Raw genomic sequence first — 18,636 nt, forward strand, 5'->3', positions numbered from 1 at the left:
ATAGCTGATGGTAGAATTGCCACGTTACATCTCTGCCTCAGTCCTGTGCCTGCATCACTGAACAACACGGTTCCCTTCAGCACAGGAGTGTAAATCCATGTCTTTAAAAGTAGAAACTCCACCAGCCTAAATTATCCATGACCTCATTTTTAAAACATAAAAGCATCTGCCTTTGCTCTCCCAAACAATGCCAGCTTTCATTGCTTATTAGCCCAGGTCTCCCACAAACACCTTTGGCACTGTTACCTCACTCCTTAGCCAAGGGAAAAACACCTACAACCATTTCCACTGAGCTGTTACTACAGCCTCCTCACACTCCTCTCCCTGCAATTCACAGCTGACGATGCTCACACAGCAGCTCACTGGCCCAAAGAGGGTGGTAAACCAAGCTGCACACATAGTTAGTCTACCCCAAACATGCTCAGTACCTCATTCTACCTGCGCTTCTTGGGCGTTTTCCTGTTCCTGTGGCCTTTAGCTCATCTAAGTGCTAAGAGCTTGCAGTCATTGCTAGAGAGGAAACCCAACACACCAAGGAGGGCTTCTCATGTGAAGGAAGAGTTGCTGGTGTGGCAGCAGATGAGGAGAAGCCGTGATGCTGCTCACATCCATCACAGCCAATCCAGGCCAAACTTCTCTTAATGTGTACTCCAAATACAACGATTAGCACAACTAACCACAAAGTATTAAAGGGATAGTGTCTGAATAACAAAGTGTAAGTGTATTACAAAATACCTGAGCCTATCATCTTTCTGTTCTAAAGATAATCCGGTATTACAAAAACTACAGGATTCAACAGCAGGTATGTAATTTAAAAGTATTTATTAACTTTAATGAAACAGAATATGGCTTAAAAAGTCTTCTTGGATCCCTGCTGAACTTTCTGCCTTTGTCCTAAGAAAGAGAATCAGTCTCTCAAAGGAAACTGGGAAATTTCTTTTAAAAATAGCCTAAATACAACCATTTTATAGACAGCTAAAGGTGAAGTGACCTCTGGGCAACAGAAGTCAACCAGTGCATGGAAGTCAAACCCCTGCCTCCACATACAAATAGAGAAAACACATAAAAAGTGGCAGATATTATTTATCTCTATTATCAAAATTTCAAAAAATGTAAGTTTTTAAATAAAACATTAGCTGGGTATAAATAGTGCATAAACCACTGCTGAAGTAATTTAAATGCATCCATCATTCAAAGTCCCAGACCTAGCTTCACCTACTAATGTGTTTCTCCTGAGGATTCATGACCTGATCATATAGAATGCTTCCAAAAAAACCACCCCTTGGCAGGAGGAAAGATGTGTTTTTCAATCTTTGAAGTTTGTGGTTTTTAAAAATATATGGGTTTTTTTAATTTTCTTTTAATTTTAGCAAAGCCATCTTTCAAAAGTATATCCCAGTGTCAAGCTTGAAGAAAAAAAATCTACCTCTGTCCAAATAATTCGCAAACTTTATTGGAGTTTTAAAAGCCTGATTACAGGTCAAAACATGCATTAAGCATTCTGATAAAATTCAAAAAACATAATTGCAGAGGGTCATTATATTCAAAGGGTCATGTCCATAATAAAAGCAGCTTAAAAGCAGCTTGGGATTTTTAAGAGTTTTAGTATGTGAAAAAGGCAAATGTTCTGTGTTCTGACATTACAGCGCAATGGTTAAAGCAAGAAACAGCTCAACTGAAGACTGCAGAAAATCCCTGTCTTCTCAGGAGGTCTACACTTGGTAATACAACACTACTCTGGAAACAGCACTTCACCAAAGGCCTGGCAATTGGCTTCTGCTTAAAACATACTCCGCCTCATAATGTTCTTCAAAGGATTAAAACATAATTGGTTCTGGCAGCACACATGGTCAGCATGATGTGCAGGGGGTTGCCAGTGGACACAGGCCCTTACATAAAGGGCTGTTTTCTTTGTTTAAAATGGAAAAAAGAGTGGGAGGTGTGGAGAACAGTGAAATGCAAAATGACTCAGAGTCATAAAACATACTTTTTGAATCAGATTATTTCAACAACTGCATATGCAAATAGAATGCTTCAAATGAGGACAGTGGTAGAGCTTCTGAATTGCTAAGGCAATTCACATATTGTTATTTTCATAAAAAAAGACAGAAGCTATAGTTATATACATCCTTCTAAGTATTCAGAGAATATTGCAAGTTGAACTCCAGAGAAACCATCTATATCAGTCTGAAAGTGACGGGGAACGGATGGATCGTGCACTGGCTGGACTGTTAGAGAAAGCAAAGGGATCCTTTTCCTTTTCTTTACTGTCATGTTTATGTTTATGCTTATGCTTATGCTTGTGTTTCTTCTTCTTCTTCTTGTGCTCATGGTGGTGGTGGTGATGGTGGTCACTATGTTTTGAGGAGTTGGATTCTTTACTAAACACAGACAGCGGAGCTGCTGAGACAGGGTGCATGGTCACCTCTCCTGAAGATTGTTCTTTACCTGAAAGAACAGATATAGCGGGTTAGTAAATGCTTAACTTGCATTACTTTCAAGCAGAAGAAATTCTGAAATATTGGATAAAAACTACATTATCATTTAAATATACAGATAATGTTATGATACTTGTACCATTCACATACTTGGCTTATGTTTTTTCAGAAAAGGCTCTGAACATGCCATGAAAATTCCTGTACTACTGAGAAATTTACAGTTATTCCTTCCTCCCTCAGAAGTATAAATGGATCCCAGACAATAAGCAACTAAAAAGACCTAAGAAACTACAATACTAGCTTCCAGAAATGCATTTTTAACAGAGTCAGAGGCCACTACATCATGAATAACAAAAAGATAGCTGCTTGTGAAAACTCTGGTATAGAGTGCTGGACTGGAATCACTGAAGTGCAGGTTTGGGATGTGAATGCCTTTTAGTCATGAGCTAAAGCTCCCTGCAACAATATGCAAACGTTTTGATCCTGAACAGAACCTCTCACAACCAGTTTAGCTATTTGAAAGATTATATGCTTTTATTCCTAAATAAAAAGCAGATTCCAATAAAGGCAATCACTGTTATTAGTATACATTTCACAAATACACTAGAACTATTTATATATTGAGTAAGCCTTGTATGTGAATCTGAGAAAGGAAAATGTGACCCACGACTTCTCAATTCCTGAATGACTTTCTCATTCTCTCTTTGGCTCATTTAGTATTTCATTATTTCACACAGACTGCAAAAGCTTCAATAGTATGGATGAAAGGGCAATAATCTAAGAATAACATTGTTAATGATGGGAAACGCTTGGAAGGTAGGAAGGCTGGAATTCCTTTAGGCAGAAATTGAATCAAATGACTCACATTGTAAGAACGTGCTTTAACTACCAGATAAATGTAGAAAAGCACTAATAGATTTTTGAAGGCAACTATTCATTTTAAAATTGATTTTGTTCACAGAACCTTTAAATGTATGTTTGTGTTTTGGGTTTTTTTTCCCTACAGCTTTTGGTGAAAATATCCGTTAAATAACATGGAATTACTTGATATAATTTGTAATTATCCTTTTTCTGTATATTTGAAAATTGATGTTTTTTTCCCCAGTACATCTTTTTGGTTGGTTGGTTTCAATTCTTGAAGCAAGAAAGATTCATTTATGGTAATCACTCCTGGAAGTCTGAAGAGCCAGCTCCCTGCAGTATGACGAACAAGCATTGAGAAAGATTTCCATGCAATCTTTCTAGCCTTATCCCAAAGATTAGGAACTGATTCACTGAAGCACATACATAGGAAAGTTTCTAGATGTAGAGCTGTGCTCATTGTTGTTTTTAAACATGGCTGGAAAAAACAAACTCTCCATCTGTATGCAGTGTTTAGAAGCCTATAAAAATACAAAACATTTTTACAGTGAGAATAATTGATGACTTACTGTGGGACATGGTGGAATCCCTATTGCTTGAAGTCTTAAATAGCAAAAATTACATCTTTCTAGAAATATGCTTGGACTCAACCACAAGATGTGAATATGGTGCAATATAAAATTCTGATGATGTTATGAAGGAGGCTAGATTAGAAAACAATAGTTTCCTATAGATTTAAAGTCCTATAAAGTCCCTACTATACAAGTATTTTAAACTTCCATTTGCCAACTTCAGTGGACAGTTACTATAACTTTTTTTACACTGTCACCTGGAGCCGTTCTCAACACTGCAGACAGCATACAAATGTTATATTTCATGCAAAAAGGTACAAGACTGCTTTACAATGTAACTATTAATTATATTTCTTTTAAGGAATATAGCTGTACCTAAATCTATCCAGCAGCCTGAGCTCAGTCCTCTAAAGCATGCAGCTTTTAGACAAGCATATTTTCTTCAGCAGACGAAAGGATGCAAAACCAGCCATTAACCCTAAGACAGATCAGTGGAAAAGAGCGTATCTGACTTGGGTCATTAGAAAAAGAATGATTAGAGGCTGCACCCCAGAAAACCAAAGCACATGGTATTTGGCACCATTAAAATAGGTTACAGGTGTTAAAGGTAACCTGTGGCAGGGACACAAACACAGCTTCCGTAACACAGAAATAAGTCATGGCAAAAAGCCTGAAGACCAATTATTGTTCATCCATAAAAGATGTAGAAAAGATTATCTAAGGTATGGAACACATTCTCACATATTCCTAAGCTACAGGCACATGATACATTAAAACATTCAAGGAAAACTAAAGTCAACTTAAAAGAAAACAGAAAACCCACACACATGGCCACAAACCCTTAATACTTCATAACTCCATTAGTTCCAAATAATGGAGCTATTTTTCATGGAAACTGAACCTGTAAGTCTAGACACTACATCTGTAACAACCTCAAACCAAGGTTAAACCTCTGAGCTTTACAAACTTTAACTCAGTATAACTGGTCTAAGGACACAGGCTTAAGTCTGCAGGGATGATGGAGCAGGAATGCCAAGTGCCAGCAAAGACCAAGGATGCAATCCAACACACCCTTCTTGCCTCTGTTGTCCTACCTGGCATTTGTGCATATTTCCTGCTGTTCACTGAACTACCAGCTCTGCTAAGGCATCAGTCTGCATTATCACTTCTTTACTTATTTCAGGTGGGTTATTTTTATATATATATATATAAATCTATTATTTATATATAATTTATATATATAAATATAAATCTATACATATCTATAGATAGATATAGATATCTATAAATAGATTTACATATTTATATATAAATATATTCTTTAAAACAGTTAAACACCTCTGACTGGAGCAAATTAGGGAGCAAAGAGAAGAGTAACTTAAGCCAACACAACTGAAGGGGTGGGGATGAGCACGTAGGAACTGCAGGTCAGAAAGGGGAGAAGTGGGATCCAGCTGCAGCTCAAAGGCTGCTGAGGCTTAAGGAGGCAGTTAACATTGGCAATACGCTACAGATACGAAATAAAAGAGCCAGTACCTGAGAATACACATACACTTTCTTCACAGAGGTAAATGATAGCTATAATCTGTTGATGATTTAAATAAAAAAATAACTATCCAGAAAATTTCCTCCTACTCCTAAAGACTGCTTTGAAATCAGGAATCAAATATATCGATGCTGGATAATGGCTGCATTAGGGGATGCACACAGACTACCACACTCAGTTCTTTTAAAAGGGACAGAGTTGTAAAAGCTCTATAAAAAACTTGCCAATTTTTACCTGTGCAAGTCACTGTTGAACTTCTTGCAGAACACTTATTCTTCATTTTAATTTCTTTTTAATTAATACATACTTAGAGCCCATGCCAGGAAGCTGCCAAAGTAGGAAAGCAAGGCTAAGTAGGAATTGCTTTACAGGGCATTAATACTATCCTCATATCACCAGGGGTAGAGCAGGACTGCTGCGTGGAGGCATGGAGCACTCCCTCTTCCTGCAGGGAACCCATTTCCTTCTGGCAGGGGGAGCATGACTGGAACCTGGGTTTCTCAAATCACAGAAACCCACAATAAGTGGAGGGTGAACCCAGGAGCTTGCTTCTGAAGTGGTTGGGAGAATTCCTTGGAAGAAAATGCACTTGGATCTCCTTCTGTTTGGGATGTGGAGATTCCAATGTAATTATTGGCTTTGCAGTGTTCCAGCTAGCTGGGTAGGTGTTTAAAATTAGACAGGATAACTATCCCATGGGAAAAAGATCCAAAACTGTCCTGGGGACCAATGTGAGAGATAAAAAAATATGAAAACACATATCTTGTAATTTAGTTTTAGAATGAAAGAGGGTTTGATCTTGATAAGTTTTAAAGCGACACTTTCTGTTGTGATAAAAGCTGCTGTCAGATAATTCCGGCATCCTGTTTATCAGTTATCTAGGGTCAGTTTCTTCCTTTTAAAGAACCATTGGTACATGAACACTGAACAACAGTGTCTGGTAGTGTTCTACCTAATTTACTCTTGCTACTGAACTTGCACAATTTGGAAACACATAACTTGAGACTTTAACATGCCAACAGGCTTTCATAAGATCTTCCATATGGTTTCTCCAGTATTTATAGAAATACATAATCATAGAGTAGTTAGGGTTGGAAAGGACCTTAAGATCATCAGGTTCCAACGCCCCTGCCATGGGCAGGGACACCTCACACTAAAACATGCCACCCAAGGCTCTGTCCAACCTGGCCTTGAACACTGCCAGGGATGGAACATTCACAACTTCCCTGGGCAACCCATTTCAGTGCCTCACCACCCTTACAGTAAAGAATTTCTTCCTTATATCCAATCTAAACTTCCCCTGTTTAAGTTTTAACCCATTACTCCTTGTCCTATCACTACAGTACCTAATGAAGGGACTCTCCAGCATCCTTGTAGGCCCCCTTCAGATACTGGAAGGCTGCTATGAGGTCTCCACGCAGCCTTCTCTTCTCCAGGGTAAACAGCCACAACTTTTTCAGCCTATCTCTGATTTTGTGTCAAGAGGGCAGGACAACACAGACTTACAGTCTCTATTTCTTTGCATGTACAATCTATTTAAAACAGCTGACTTTTCCAAAATGACACTTGTTAACAATGACCCCATGTGCACCCTGATTTATTCACGTATCAGAGAGGGAGAAACCAACTTCACAAATCAAAGTACAGGCTATGGCCCATGGATCCAGTGTTTCAGACCAGGACAGGCTAGTGTGCTGGAACCTGACACCAGCCACCTCTGGGAAGAAGGGGACATCAACATAAGCACATGAGCAATTTGTGTGTCTCCCCCAGAACCCAAAGAACAGTTGCTAATGAGAAAAATAATGCACTTTGCTCAGCTCTGGCCAGCATATGCTCTAAAGAGAGAATACTGGGAAATTTTAAGCTGAAAGGAGCTTAAAAATTGTTTTGACAATTACCCTGTTCTTCCTTATTTCTACTTTTCTTTTTTAGTATTACCCTGGAAACATCCAAGACACACTAGTTTTTAATTTAATGCTGTATTTATGCGTCTGTTGAACCACCAATGAATCACATACAAAAAGTTACCAAGCATAAATAATTCCAGGCTTCCAGAGTGCACGAGTGTCTCGTCATTTGTCTGAAGAAGCAGACTTTTCAAATTACATATATATCTGAAAAAGATTTATCAATTTTCTGTCTATCAGAGTGCTCTTTGAAGGACCACATGACAAAAGTTCAAGCTTGGGAGTGAGAAGTAAAGGTCTAGTTAAAATAAAAATAAAACCACCCAGAAGTTTTCTGAGGATGTGCTGAACAAATCAGTTAATTTGGCTTCAACATAAAAAAAAAAAATTAAAAAAAAAAAAATTGAACTAATTCAAATTTACAGATTCATTTGACTTCATATTTTTTAGTGTGATTTATACCCAGATAGATAATTCCCTATACCTACACTGAAGCATAGCATCTGTGAAAGTACTGCATAGATGAGCTGGTGATTTAATCAAAATATAACTTTCAACATGTAACTGTTTTATTAATTTCCTCAGTTGAATTTTGCTTCAAAACTATATTGCTTTCTCCTTATATTAAAATACTAGCTTAACTGTGGTGCTATTTTTATGACATATACTTTAATATTCTAGAAAATTCTAGAGTATTTTTCTATTCTAGAGAAAAAGAACATTTAAATTAGTAAGTCAATCCAGAATACTCTGTGTGTCTAATGGCTTCAGGTAGTTCACATGAAAATTTAGTTGTTAGCCTTACCCACTCCTAGGTTTATAATCACAGAATCAGCTAGGTTGGAAAAGACCTTTAAGATCATCAAATCCAACCATTAACCCACAAGTGCCACGATCACCACTAAAATGTATCACTGAGAGCCTCGTTTACACAGTTTTTGAACACTTCCAGGGACAGTGACTCCATCTGAGAGTGATCAGCTCTTTTCTCAGAGGCAGGCACAGCAACACAACTAAGTTGCTTTTATTAAACCACGTAGTTAACACACTGCAGCCACACACTGATGCAATCGCATTTATGCTGTCACTATCCACAGGGCTTATGTTTCTACTAAAGCTGTTTTCATGCACTTTAAGATAAGCACTTGAAAACAACCTTGCTTGTGAAGTGTGCAATTAACCACATACTATTTCAGTGAGGCAAAATTATCTACACAACCTCAAAACTTACGAGTCAGCAGTTTGGAAACAGTTATACTTTAGGTAATAAAGTCAACATGTGTGTATCGGATACTATCAAACAGATACTATAGTAATATTACATGTTCTTAAAGGATAGTCTAACAGAACAGTTGTGACAATTTTTCCCTCATTAAAAATATTAAAAATCCATCGTCAGTATTGTACTCATGTCCAAGAACTGTTTCTTTATGTATTTATGTATCTGTGCTGATGCTTCCGTAAACACTTCTTGGCAAGAAGCCTCTTTGGCTGAGCTCTGATGTACTGGTGCTCTTATAGCTAACTCAGGTAGCTTCACTGAGCTCCAGAGGAGTGGGCTTTTCATACACCTCATACTGAACTCCTAGTATCTAATACACACTTGACATGCAGTGCTTAGCACCACAAGCTCAGATATATTGCTGTAAATGCACTGGTTAAACATGACTGCAACAGTTTCCCTCTATACCTTACTGCAGTATGTGCTGTATCCAGTTTCAAATCATTCCAGAAACAACTCAATCCAGCTAATTCATTATTTCCTGAGACTGCAAACCGTAACTGTGATAAACAAGACCACAATCCTATCAAGAGGTAAGAGTGTGGCCTAGACCATCAAAATCTCATGTACATCCACATGGTAAAAAGAGTGACCTAGAAGGTCAGCAGTGGAAATTTCCAGTTTGATTAATCCGGAAAACAGCAAGGGATTAATGGAATGGCCAAAGGATTTTTCTGATCTGCATCTAAATGCTCAGCATGTATCTTCAAAGCTCCTGAATGTGATCAGAGAAAGGACTGCCAGTGTACAAAAAGAACATTGCTGTATTTCTTTTTTGGTGTTTTCTTTTGTAGAAATAAAGAGAGAATTGGACGCTGCTTTGTATCAGCTATCAAACTACCAAAAATAGTTGGCAAAATTCTAACTAAATGTTTATCAGTGATGATCTGTTGAGCCCTAAAGACATACAACTTCACTGGCAGACCACAAAGGCTACAGCTAGGCATTTATTTTGGAAGCAGAAAAGAACATGCCAATCAATAAACACTGACACACACAGCATAACTTTTCAGAGGTTAGTTCTGAACTGCTGTACTTTCAGATAAGTGAAATATTAAAGTAAATACAGAAGTGTTATCTTAATCAAATCTCACTGAAGTCAACAAGTCTTCTTATAGTCTGAGAGTTTAAATCTACTGCTTATACAAAATCTGATCTTGAAATTCTTTTGATCTGAAGAGTAGGGAGCGTTACTACTATTCTTGGCGACTTAGTAGCAAAAAAATCTGTTCTCACATTAGAAATGTGAACTTGCACAGCACTAGAGGCTCTAAAACGGCTGCCATGTTCCTAGCCCTTAGGGCAGATGAACTTCCAACAGTTCACAACTCTTTCTTTTAATAATGTCTTGAAAAATGTTCGGAATCTCCAGAATCTCTTATAACTACTAGAGTTCACAGTTCTATTATTGAAGACAGGATGCTTCAGTAGGATTTAAAAGATTTTCTATATGAATCATAGAATCATAGAACCATAGAATAGTTAGGGTTGGAAAGGACCTTAAGATCATCAGGTTCCAACGCCCCTGCCATGGGCAGGGACACCTCACACTAAACCGTATCACCCAAGGCCTCGTCTTACCTGGCCTTGAACACTGCCAGGGATGGAGCATTCACAACCTCCCTGGGCATCCTATTCAGTGCCTCACCACCCTAACAGGAAAGAATTTCCTCCTTATATCCCATCTAAACTTCCCCTGTTTAAGTTTTAACCCGTTACCCCTTGTCCTATCACTACAGTCCCTAATGAAGAGTCCCTCCCCAGCATCCCTATAGGCCTCCTTCAAGATACTGGAAGGCTGCTGTGAGGTCTCCATGCAGCCTTCTCCAGGCTGAACAGCCCCAGCTTTCTCAGCCTATCTTCATATGGGAGCTGCTCCAGTCCCCTGATCATTCTCGTGGCCTTCCTATGAACTACAAAAGGTGCTATAATTCTAGTACTGAAACCTGCAATACTGCAAGAGTTGTAGTACAAGACTTCTTTTATTGTCCATGTAGCATGTCTCAGCCCTAACCTTTCACATCCATGAGCAGAAGCACACAGGGAAGAAAAAAACCCAAAAAGGTTTTAATGGAAAATAACCTTTTCCTGGCTTTAGGGGGTTACGTCAACTTGAACAAATCCAAAATATCATTAAGGGTGGTCAGTGTAAAAAAAAAAAAATAAAAAATATAAAGGAATACACAGCTACAGCAGCATTTAGACCCAAATGAACTTCCTCTTGGCAGCTGCTGTTCACAGGCTGTGTTTGGCTCATGACCTAACACTTCATGTGACATGTAGGGACATAACCCACAGCTGTGAGAGGAAAATAGAGTATGGACTAAGAGCTCGCTGCTTTCCAAGTAAGAGTCACAGTATGGAGGCAGATACCAGATCTTACAGATTTACTAACAAGGCACTGAGACCATTCCAGAACCTGTTGTCAATCTGTTTCACAATAAGGACTCACTGAAGTGGGCCCATTCTCTGTCATCGTTGCAAAAACTCCAAGGCCCTCAGGAAACATTATCTGTGATTCCTTTGTAGAACAAAACACTCCTATGCATGAACAATTTTATTTACGTATGCTTTTATTTTCCCCCATCTGTTTCTTCTCAGAAGTATACAATTTCCTAAAGATTGAACTGTCTTTATTTACCCAGCCTGAAATTCATACATCTCTGCTTCTAAGAAAAATGCCATGAATAAGAAACAGGTGAAATTTTAGAAGCAAAGAATATCTGAAGTGGAACTGTTTCTTACTGCACAAACCAAAGAAAATGAAATTAATCTGAAGTGTTTCAAACTAATGCTTTTCAAAGCCTTATTATTGAAAATGAATTATGTGGCAAAGCCCCAGCATTTGTCTCATTTATTACCTAAGAAAGAAAATGCATTCCCGTGTGCTGAATGCCTGAATGGCAGAGGTGAGAAGGTCATTCAGCACACAAGTGAAACTCGAAGTAGCTTTTGTCTGCTGTAGGTCTACAAAAGCAGCAGTCAACTGGCCATTACTCCACTCCTGATCAGGCCTTACCCTTTCTGAACTCTAGTGCAAATTTAATATGCAAGAGCTGGAGCACAGAGCTGGCGTACAGAGGGTCCCTTAAGTCCTGTTTGTGAAGTATTTGGCAGAGTTTTGTTTATGACTTTATATTCCATAGAGTGTGTAAGTCTGGTAAAAAAAAAATTGTTGCAAAATACCGTGTAAGAGTTATAAATACTAATCCTCAGTGGATCAGCTTTGCACTTGCGTGCCCTGGATGTGTCATTCTTTGCTATAACAGAAAATTTGATGGTTGCCCATAACAGTGAGGACAAACCAAGCAGCTCTGAGAGGTTTAAATTAAAAGTTGAGCAGAATTAGGCTCCTAAATTTGTAACAGCAACCTATATGCAGCCCTCCCCTTTACTTTGCTGAAACACTTGTTCTTTAGGCTAAATGGTGTGAGTTTTGCTGCTCTACATATTTAACAGCAAATCCATCCTGGTGGACCTGGCTGTACAGGCACATGTCATTAACCAAAGGCCATCTGGAATCCAGAAACTAGACCTCCCTGTGTTTTATGTCCCCATATGAACTTCATTTGTTAGCTGAGCAATGACAGCAGTTACCTTTTATAAAAAAATAAAACAACAGAACCAAAACAAAACCTCTTGGTGGCTACAGCATCTGCCAAGGAAGTAAAACTGTTAAGTCCTAGGCCCTAAGGGAGTATGAGTCCTCAGCTTCCATACCCCCAGCCAGCACCACGGCACCAGCCTCAGCAGGACACCAAGAACAGGAACACCCACCAGTGCTTCTCTTAAATAGGGCCACTAACTTGCCAGGTCCCAGGGGAAGCAGATGAGGTCACCTGTCAGATTAGCTCAGGACCTATGGCACTCAAAACTTAACCAACGTTCCAGATCCTGCTGCTAAAACCTACTTGTATTTTAGATTAGGCAACCACTGGATAAAAACAGAAAAACAAGCAGGAGGGTAATTGCTATGAATCCTACTTCTAAGGCCAAATACTTCACTTTTACACACTGCAGTACTGCAACCTTAAAATCTTGTTTTGGATGCTGTTGTGGTTCGACCCCAGCCATCAACTACGTCCCACACAGCTGCTCACTCACTCACCCCCACAATGGGATGAGGGAGAGAATCAGAAGGGTAACAGTGAGAAAATTCACAGGGTGAGATTAAGACAGTTTAATTGGGAAAACAAAAGCTGTGCACTCAAGCAAAGTAAAAGAAGAAATTCATTCACTTCCCATGGGCAGGCAGGTGTTCAGTCACCTCCAGAAAAAGAGGACTCCATCATGTGTTAATAGTTACTTGGGAAGATAAATGCCATCAATCCAAATGTCCCCCCTTCACTCTTCCCCTAGCTCTATATGCTGAACATGATGACACATGGTATGGAATATCCCTTGGGTCAGTTGGGGTCAGCCGTCCCGGCTGTGTCCCCTCCCAACAACTTGTGCACCCCCAATCTACTCACTGGTGGGGCAGAATAAGAAGCAGAAAAAGCCTTGACTCTGTGTAAGCACTGCTCAGCAGTAACTCAAAGATCCCTGGTGTTATCACACTGTGTTCAGCACAAATTGAAAACACAGCCTAGTACTAGCTACTATGAAGAAAATTATCCCAGCCAAAAGCAGCACAGCTGAGTACCGAAGGTCTCAACAATGCTTGTTACACGGTCACAATACCTCAGCTTAGTGCCACTGGCACGGTCTGGAACTATACTTAAGAAATGTGGTTAAAATGTTTTGAGAAAATGAGACTATCCACTTAATTTCTTTGCAACTGGCAGGTAAGAACATGCATGTTCATCAACGAAGTTCAGCATGCATTAAGGTTTCTAAAAAACACTATTCTTTGCAAAATGATTTTGTAAAGTATTTTATTAAAAAAGATACTAAGTAGTAAAAGTGCTTGAAATTAAACCATTTTACTCACAGATGCAATCTTTTCAACTTTGAAAAGCCCTTCTAAGCATCTTTAAGGCCTGCATGTTTTTCAAATACTGAAGTTGTATTCTGTGTGATTCTGAGATATTTTTTTTTACCTTAACAATCTTGCTATTTTTTTTAAAGTTAGTTTTCAAAATTATTTTTTTTTTTTTAAGTAACAACTATGGCAAAGTAAGTTTTACCCAACTGCTCATGGGGTTCCATTTCAGCTTTATGTAGTTTTATTCTTTCCTGAGCCCTTCACTTTTATGAGCATCATACATACTCACCTTACTTAGACAATGAAAATACATATGTATACAGTTATCTATAAATATACTGGAAGCTACAGAAATGTTCTTATGCACCCTTTACCCCTGGAAAACGGTTAACATCTAACACTTACCAATACTTCATGTTTGGGAATAAACAGTAGTAAAAAAAACCCCATAAGTGACTGAAATAGTTGGAAAAGTCATACTATCATTTTGGCAATAAATTTACTCATACCTGGTGTGGATGGTCTCTCCAACATATTCAAATGATGGTAAATAAAGGCTTGACTGTCATGAACTGTGTCCATATCAATTTCCTCCTCTTCTTGAGAGTTTGAGAACTAAGATATCAGGAAACAAAAAATAAACAGATGCTAATAACTTGTAAGAATATCACTAAATAGAACTTAAAATACTCTATTTTTGTGGTAAACTGGGGGTGAGAGGGAAAGGAAGTGATATCTACCACTGCGAAGGAATAAAAGTTCAGTGAAATTAAAAAGGGTCAGTGTGTTTTCTTCATTCTAATTTACCATGAAGCTGTGTGAACAGGAGCGTTAACTGTCAATTTTAGTTCTTTTCAGCCAATAAAGAATCTCATGGAAAACGATTTTTGCAAAGTAAGTGTAACAACTACTGCACACATACACAATGTGTCTTTTGTTTGAACACAGCTTTAAGGGAAGTCAGCAGAAGCCGCTGCTGTTATTCTGAATATCCTACATATTGTGCAAGTTGAATTTCCATTTCTTACTCTGATTTTGAGTTTGACTTTACTGTCTTCATTCTTCTCTAGTATTTGCCCTGGCTCCAATGGAGACCCGAGTGGCATATCAGCCTTCCTCTTCACCCCCTGCTGATGACCAGAAATGCTGGATGCTGTTTCCTTAATAAGATGATCATCCTCCTGAAGCAGCATTAAAAGACCAAAATTAGAAGATAGCAAGAGCCATGTTTCAGCCTAAAAGAGACCTGATAGCTGAAAACACTTCTGGCTAAAGTGGGTGATTTGAACAAAGTTTTCCCTGTAGTTCTGGCAAAAAGTATTTTCTAAAACCCTGTATGGATTTGTGCCAACCTCTCCTACAAACATAGTTGCTCTTTACTTCTATCCCTGCTCCTTCTGCATATCTACCATTGGCATCTTTTCTGTTCCTTCTCACAATCATGGTACTGTTGGTGCGCAACAACATTTGCTGCCTCTGAATAGCCTTTCTGTAAATCTGTGCCTCGCAGACTCTCCTCAGTCCAAATCATAGTTGAAAAACTGTGATAGCCTTTGATTTACACATGGGATTTAGCTAAATCTTCTTTTAGTTAGCTTTAAAAGCTAACGCTTACTTTGTTGAATGCAAATCATAACAAGCACTTATAACTTGGGTCAGGTTTTTTTGATTTCACAACAATATTATTAAAAAGTTAAACTGTTTTGTAAATTACTGCCTAGACTGTCCACAAAAATAGGCTCAAAGGAATATAAAAACAGCAGGAGAGTCTACTAAATTCCACATATAGTCAGTAAAACAGGCGTTACAACAAGCCCAATACACAAAATATAGAAGGAAAAATACCACGCAAGCAAACATAATTAAGAGCCCACTAAAAACTAGAGAAAAGCTGTATCATAGACTCTCAAGAGCATAAGCTGCTCCACTGAACTGCTCTTTCCTCTATCCTACAAAGGGCACACAAAAGTCCCACAAATTTGCCCAGAACAATTATAAGTCAATTTTATAAAATTAGTGACTTTTACCATCTTCAGCAAATTAAGTGCCACAAGTCTACCAGTACTGATTTTAACATGTTTATGCTCTCAGCATATAGTCTACTTTAAAGAATCTAGTTAATCTGATGTATTCTATCACGTTAATTAATTTTCCTTCAATTATGTACTTCCCTTTTTTAACCCTGTTATTTAATACAACACACAACTGTTGTGAATCACTCCTGGATAAGCTTTGGCTATGTGAGAGGCAATCTTTGGTTTTGCTTCTAGTTCAATTTTTTTAACAAGGAAAATCAGTTCCCTGAATTCTGGGGGAGTTATATGGAAAATGGTAATCTTAAAGTAAGGGGTAGGAGAATGGAGATAAGGCATAGGTAAAGATACAAGGAATGAAGTATGAATTGAGGCTTATACTAATACGGTATTTTCACACTAGCGTACTGCTACTAAAAGAAGCAGCCTCCTCCTCTTCCTCACAGATTTCTGTCCTGGGCTGCCACAACTATTTATCTAACTACGTGATGAACTGGACCAAGAAACTGAACCAGCAGGAACTGTCTGTTCATAAAAAAAGATATTTTTCAACCAGATCCGGCCCTGATCCAGCTCACTCTGCAGCAACACTCTGTTATCACAAAGGAGGGCAGTATGGGAAGAAGACTTACAAGTAAATTTTTTTTATTAAGATTGGCTGCAAAAAAAGTTTGGATGCTCGATGAACTGAAGCCTAAAAATCTGCCAACAAAATGTCTACTGATAGTTAATTCTGATGTTTATTAGCAGCAAATTGGGACTTATTATAAATTGTGTAAATATGTAGGATAGCTCTAATGGTGTTTGCCTCCATTATCATTTTCTTCCCCTACTGGAATTGGCCTGCAAGGTACTGTGATAATTGACAAGGTTGGTATACTTCTGAATATAAACGATATAGAAATCAACCATGTGACTGAATGTAACAGTAAACCATCCCATTCAGAAGGGTGGAAAGAGTTTCAAACATGCTGACCACATGTTCACATTCTCTTTCAGGATTTACTCAGAAGCAGTTTCAATCAAATGTAGCTCTTGAATCTCATTATTTCCATGTCTGTTGAGTTTTTCCCCTCATGATTAAATCTGTCCAACAAAAAGACTTGGTCTTGCAGTAGTGGCAGTTATTCGCAAGAAAGTAAGACCTGAATAAGCTCATAACATTTATTTTTTAACTATGCAATGGATTCTGTGTTAGGACTGAAGTCTCCACAATCAGAAAGATATAAACCTTAATGTGTATGATTTTTCAGAAGTTGTTACAAATCCTTCAGAGCACAGTACTAAATAGTCCGATTTATATGTTCACTGAAGATGTGGTAAAGTTCCAACTTTCAAATTTCTTAATGTTGTTTAAAAAGAGGTGTATCTATTTTAAGATGTAACACATTTTTTGATAAAAGGGTTTGTTTTGGAAAATTGCATAACTTGCCCTTAAGCAATATTCTTAGTTTAATAAAAAAGTTTTCATCACAGCATCAAACATTTCTGTGAATCGCTTCATGTCTCACAAGCAATATAGAAAAAGTTAAGTTTTATAAAGAACAGAAATAATGAGACTAGAAAAAAAAACAAGTAAAAGCTTGCATACGCTATGCAAAACAGTTAAAATGCTATGGTATATGCCAGCTTTTCAAGTGGAAGGAATAAACAGTAACAAGGTATAAAGGTCGCTTAGCTAAAGCATGAGAAGCTTGAACACAATACAAAATTAAACCAGCAAGCAAGACAAGGGCTCGGAACCAGCTGAATGGGATGTATGCAGATGGTTTGTGCTTACGGTGTTCTGAAATCCTACTGACTGTCCGTGATTGTTAGTACTATTCACAGGTTCCTGATTATTTACAACCGACTCAGGGATAATCGTTGGATTAAGTACAGCCTTCTTTTCTTTCAGATTAAGAACAAGACCAAGCTCTGGTAATGGTAAACAAGAAGGTCTACTGAGGCCAAAGAGTGTGAAATAGAGATCCACAGCACCACATCGTAATCTCCAGTCATGTGAAGTTCCTAAAATCCAAAAGAGATTATTGTTAATACAGAGACAGTATCTTCTCCTCTCCCCTAAATAAAGCAGTTTAAGTGATCTGGATCCACCAGAGTATGACATTTTCTGTGCTTAAGATACACTTCCCTCAATATTCCTGCCTCTTATTGACTCAAATTCAGCTGCCACAACCTATTTAAAAGAAAGGCTCTAAGTTGTTTGGGTTGAAAGCTAAACATGTTTGCAGAACAACAGTGGGAAACTAAGTGCTACACAAACATAACGAAAACTACAAGGAAAATACCCACATGAACTTTTAAGTTTTACTTGAAGTTTTACTATCGGGCAATTAAATAGAATATTTTGTTACCAAAATGGCTTCCAGCATCAATGGATTTGGGCATACTTGCCTGTGTATTCCATGAAATATAGTAGTAGCCTTAAGTGTGACCTGACAACTACAGTGATAAAGAATACAAACCAGCAATGCATAAACATGCTTTCTGATGTCACCACTATGTCATGCACTTCACTGGGTACTCAACAGTTTAATGTTGATGCATACTGGAGATACGGATTCTTACTGCACAAAGCAATGCTTCATAGATTTTATTTTTCACTGTAAACTGTGCACTGCTTTTGTTGTCTTCATACACAAATGGTCAAAGCACGTTTGGCATCAATCACAACACAAAGACATCTTACATCTGGTGCAACACTGCAAATACAGTGATTCTGGTGTGAATTCACCCCAGCTCTTGACTGATTGAAAGTTTATTGAACATATTGTTCCACAGCAGGAACAGAACTCTATCTAGTAAACAAGACACAGATATGCCAATGCCATGTTAATGTGGCTGTGCAAGACTTAGCATAAAATAAAATTACAAGGTCTACCTCTGTAAATACTAAATTTCATGGGGCTAAGTAGTGTTTTGAGTGAGCTTAGCTGTATACACTTAGTTAAAAGTGAAAGCAACATGAATATTCATCTGGACATTTCTAACACTAAAATACTCTCTAGAGAATGACATATTCACAAATACTAATTTTAAAACTATTCTAATATTTCAACAACAA

General features: G+C 38.1%; 1 protein-coding gene across 4 annotated transcripts in view; it reads right to left on the reverse strand.

The window, feature by feature from the left end:
* Window positions 1-1,431: 1,431 nt before the first annotated feature.
* Window positions 1,432-18,636, reverse strand: part of TAF2 (TATA-box binding protein associated factor 2) — a 62,758-nt gene continuing 45,553 nt past the window's right edge. For 3 of the 4 annotated variants that reach the window (XM_061373451.1, XM_061373450.1, XM_061373453.1), the window contains 4 exons: window positions 17,350-17,579; window positions 14,565-14,717; window positions 14,046-14,151; window positions 1,432-2,448 (listed from right to left, as the gene is read on the reverse strand). In XM_061373451.1, coding sequence (XP_061229435.1) covers window positions 2,183-2,448; window positions 14,046-14,151; window positions 14,565-14,717; window positions 17,350-17,579 — 755 coding nt within the window. In that variant the 3' untranslated portion in view covers window positions 1,432-2,182. The remainder of the gene's footprint in view (window positions 2,449-14,045; window positions 14,152-14,564; window positions 14,718-17,349; window positions 17,580-18,636) is intronic. The other variant, XM_061373452.1, reaches the window with a different exon arrangement.

Source organism: Neopsephotus bourkii, unplaced genomic scaffold, assembly GCF_033783945.1.
Source record: "Neopsephotus bourkii isolate Nb327-2 ecotype Australia unplaced genomic scaffold, CSIRO-AGI_Nbou_v1 NB_1630, whole genome shotgun sequence".
In the NCBI taxonomy this organism is placed as follows: domain Eukaryota; kingdom Metazoa; phylum Chordata; class Aves; order Psittaciformes; family Psittacidae; genus Neopsephotus; species Neopsephotus bourkii.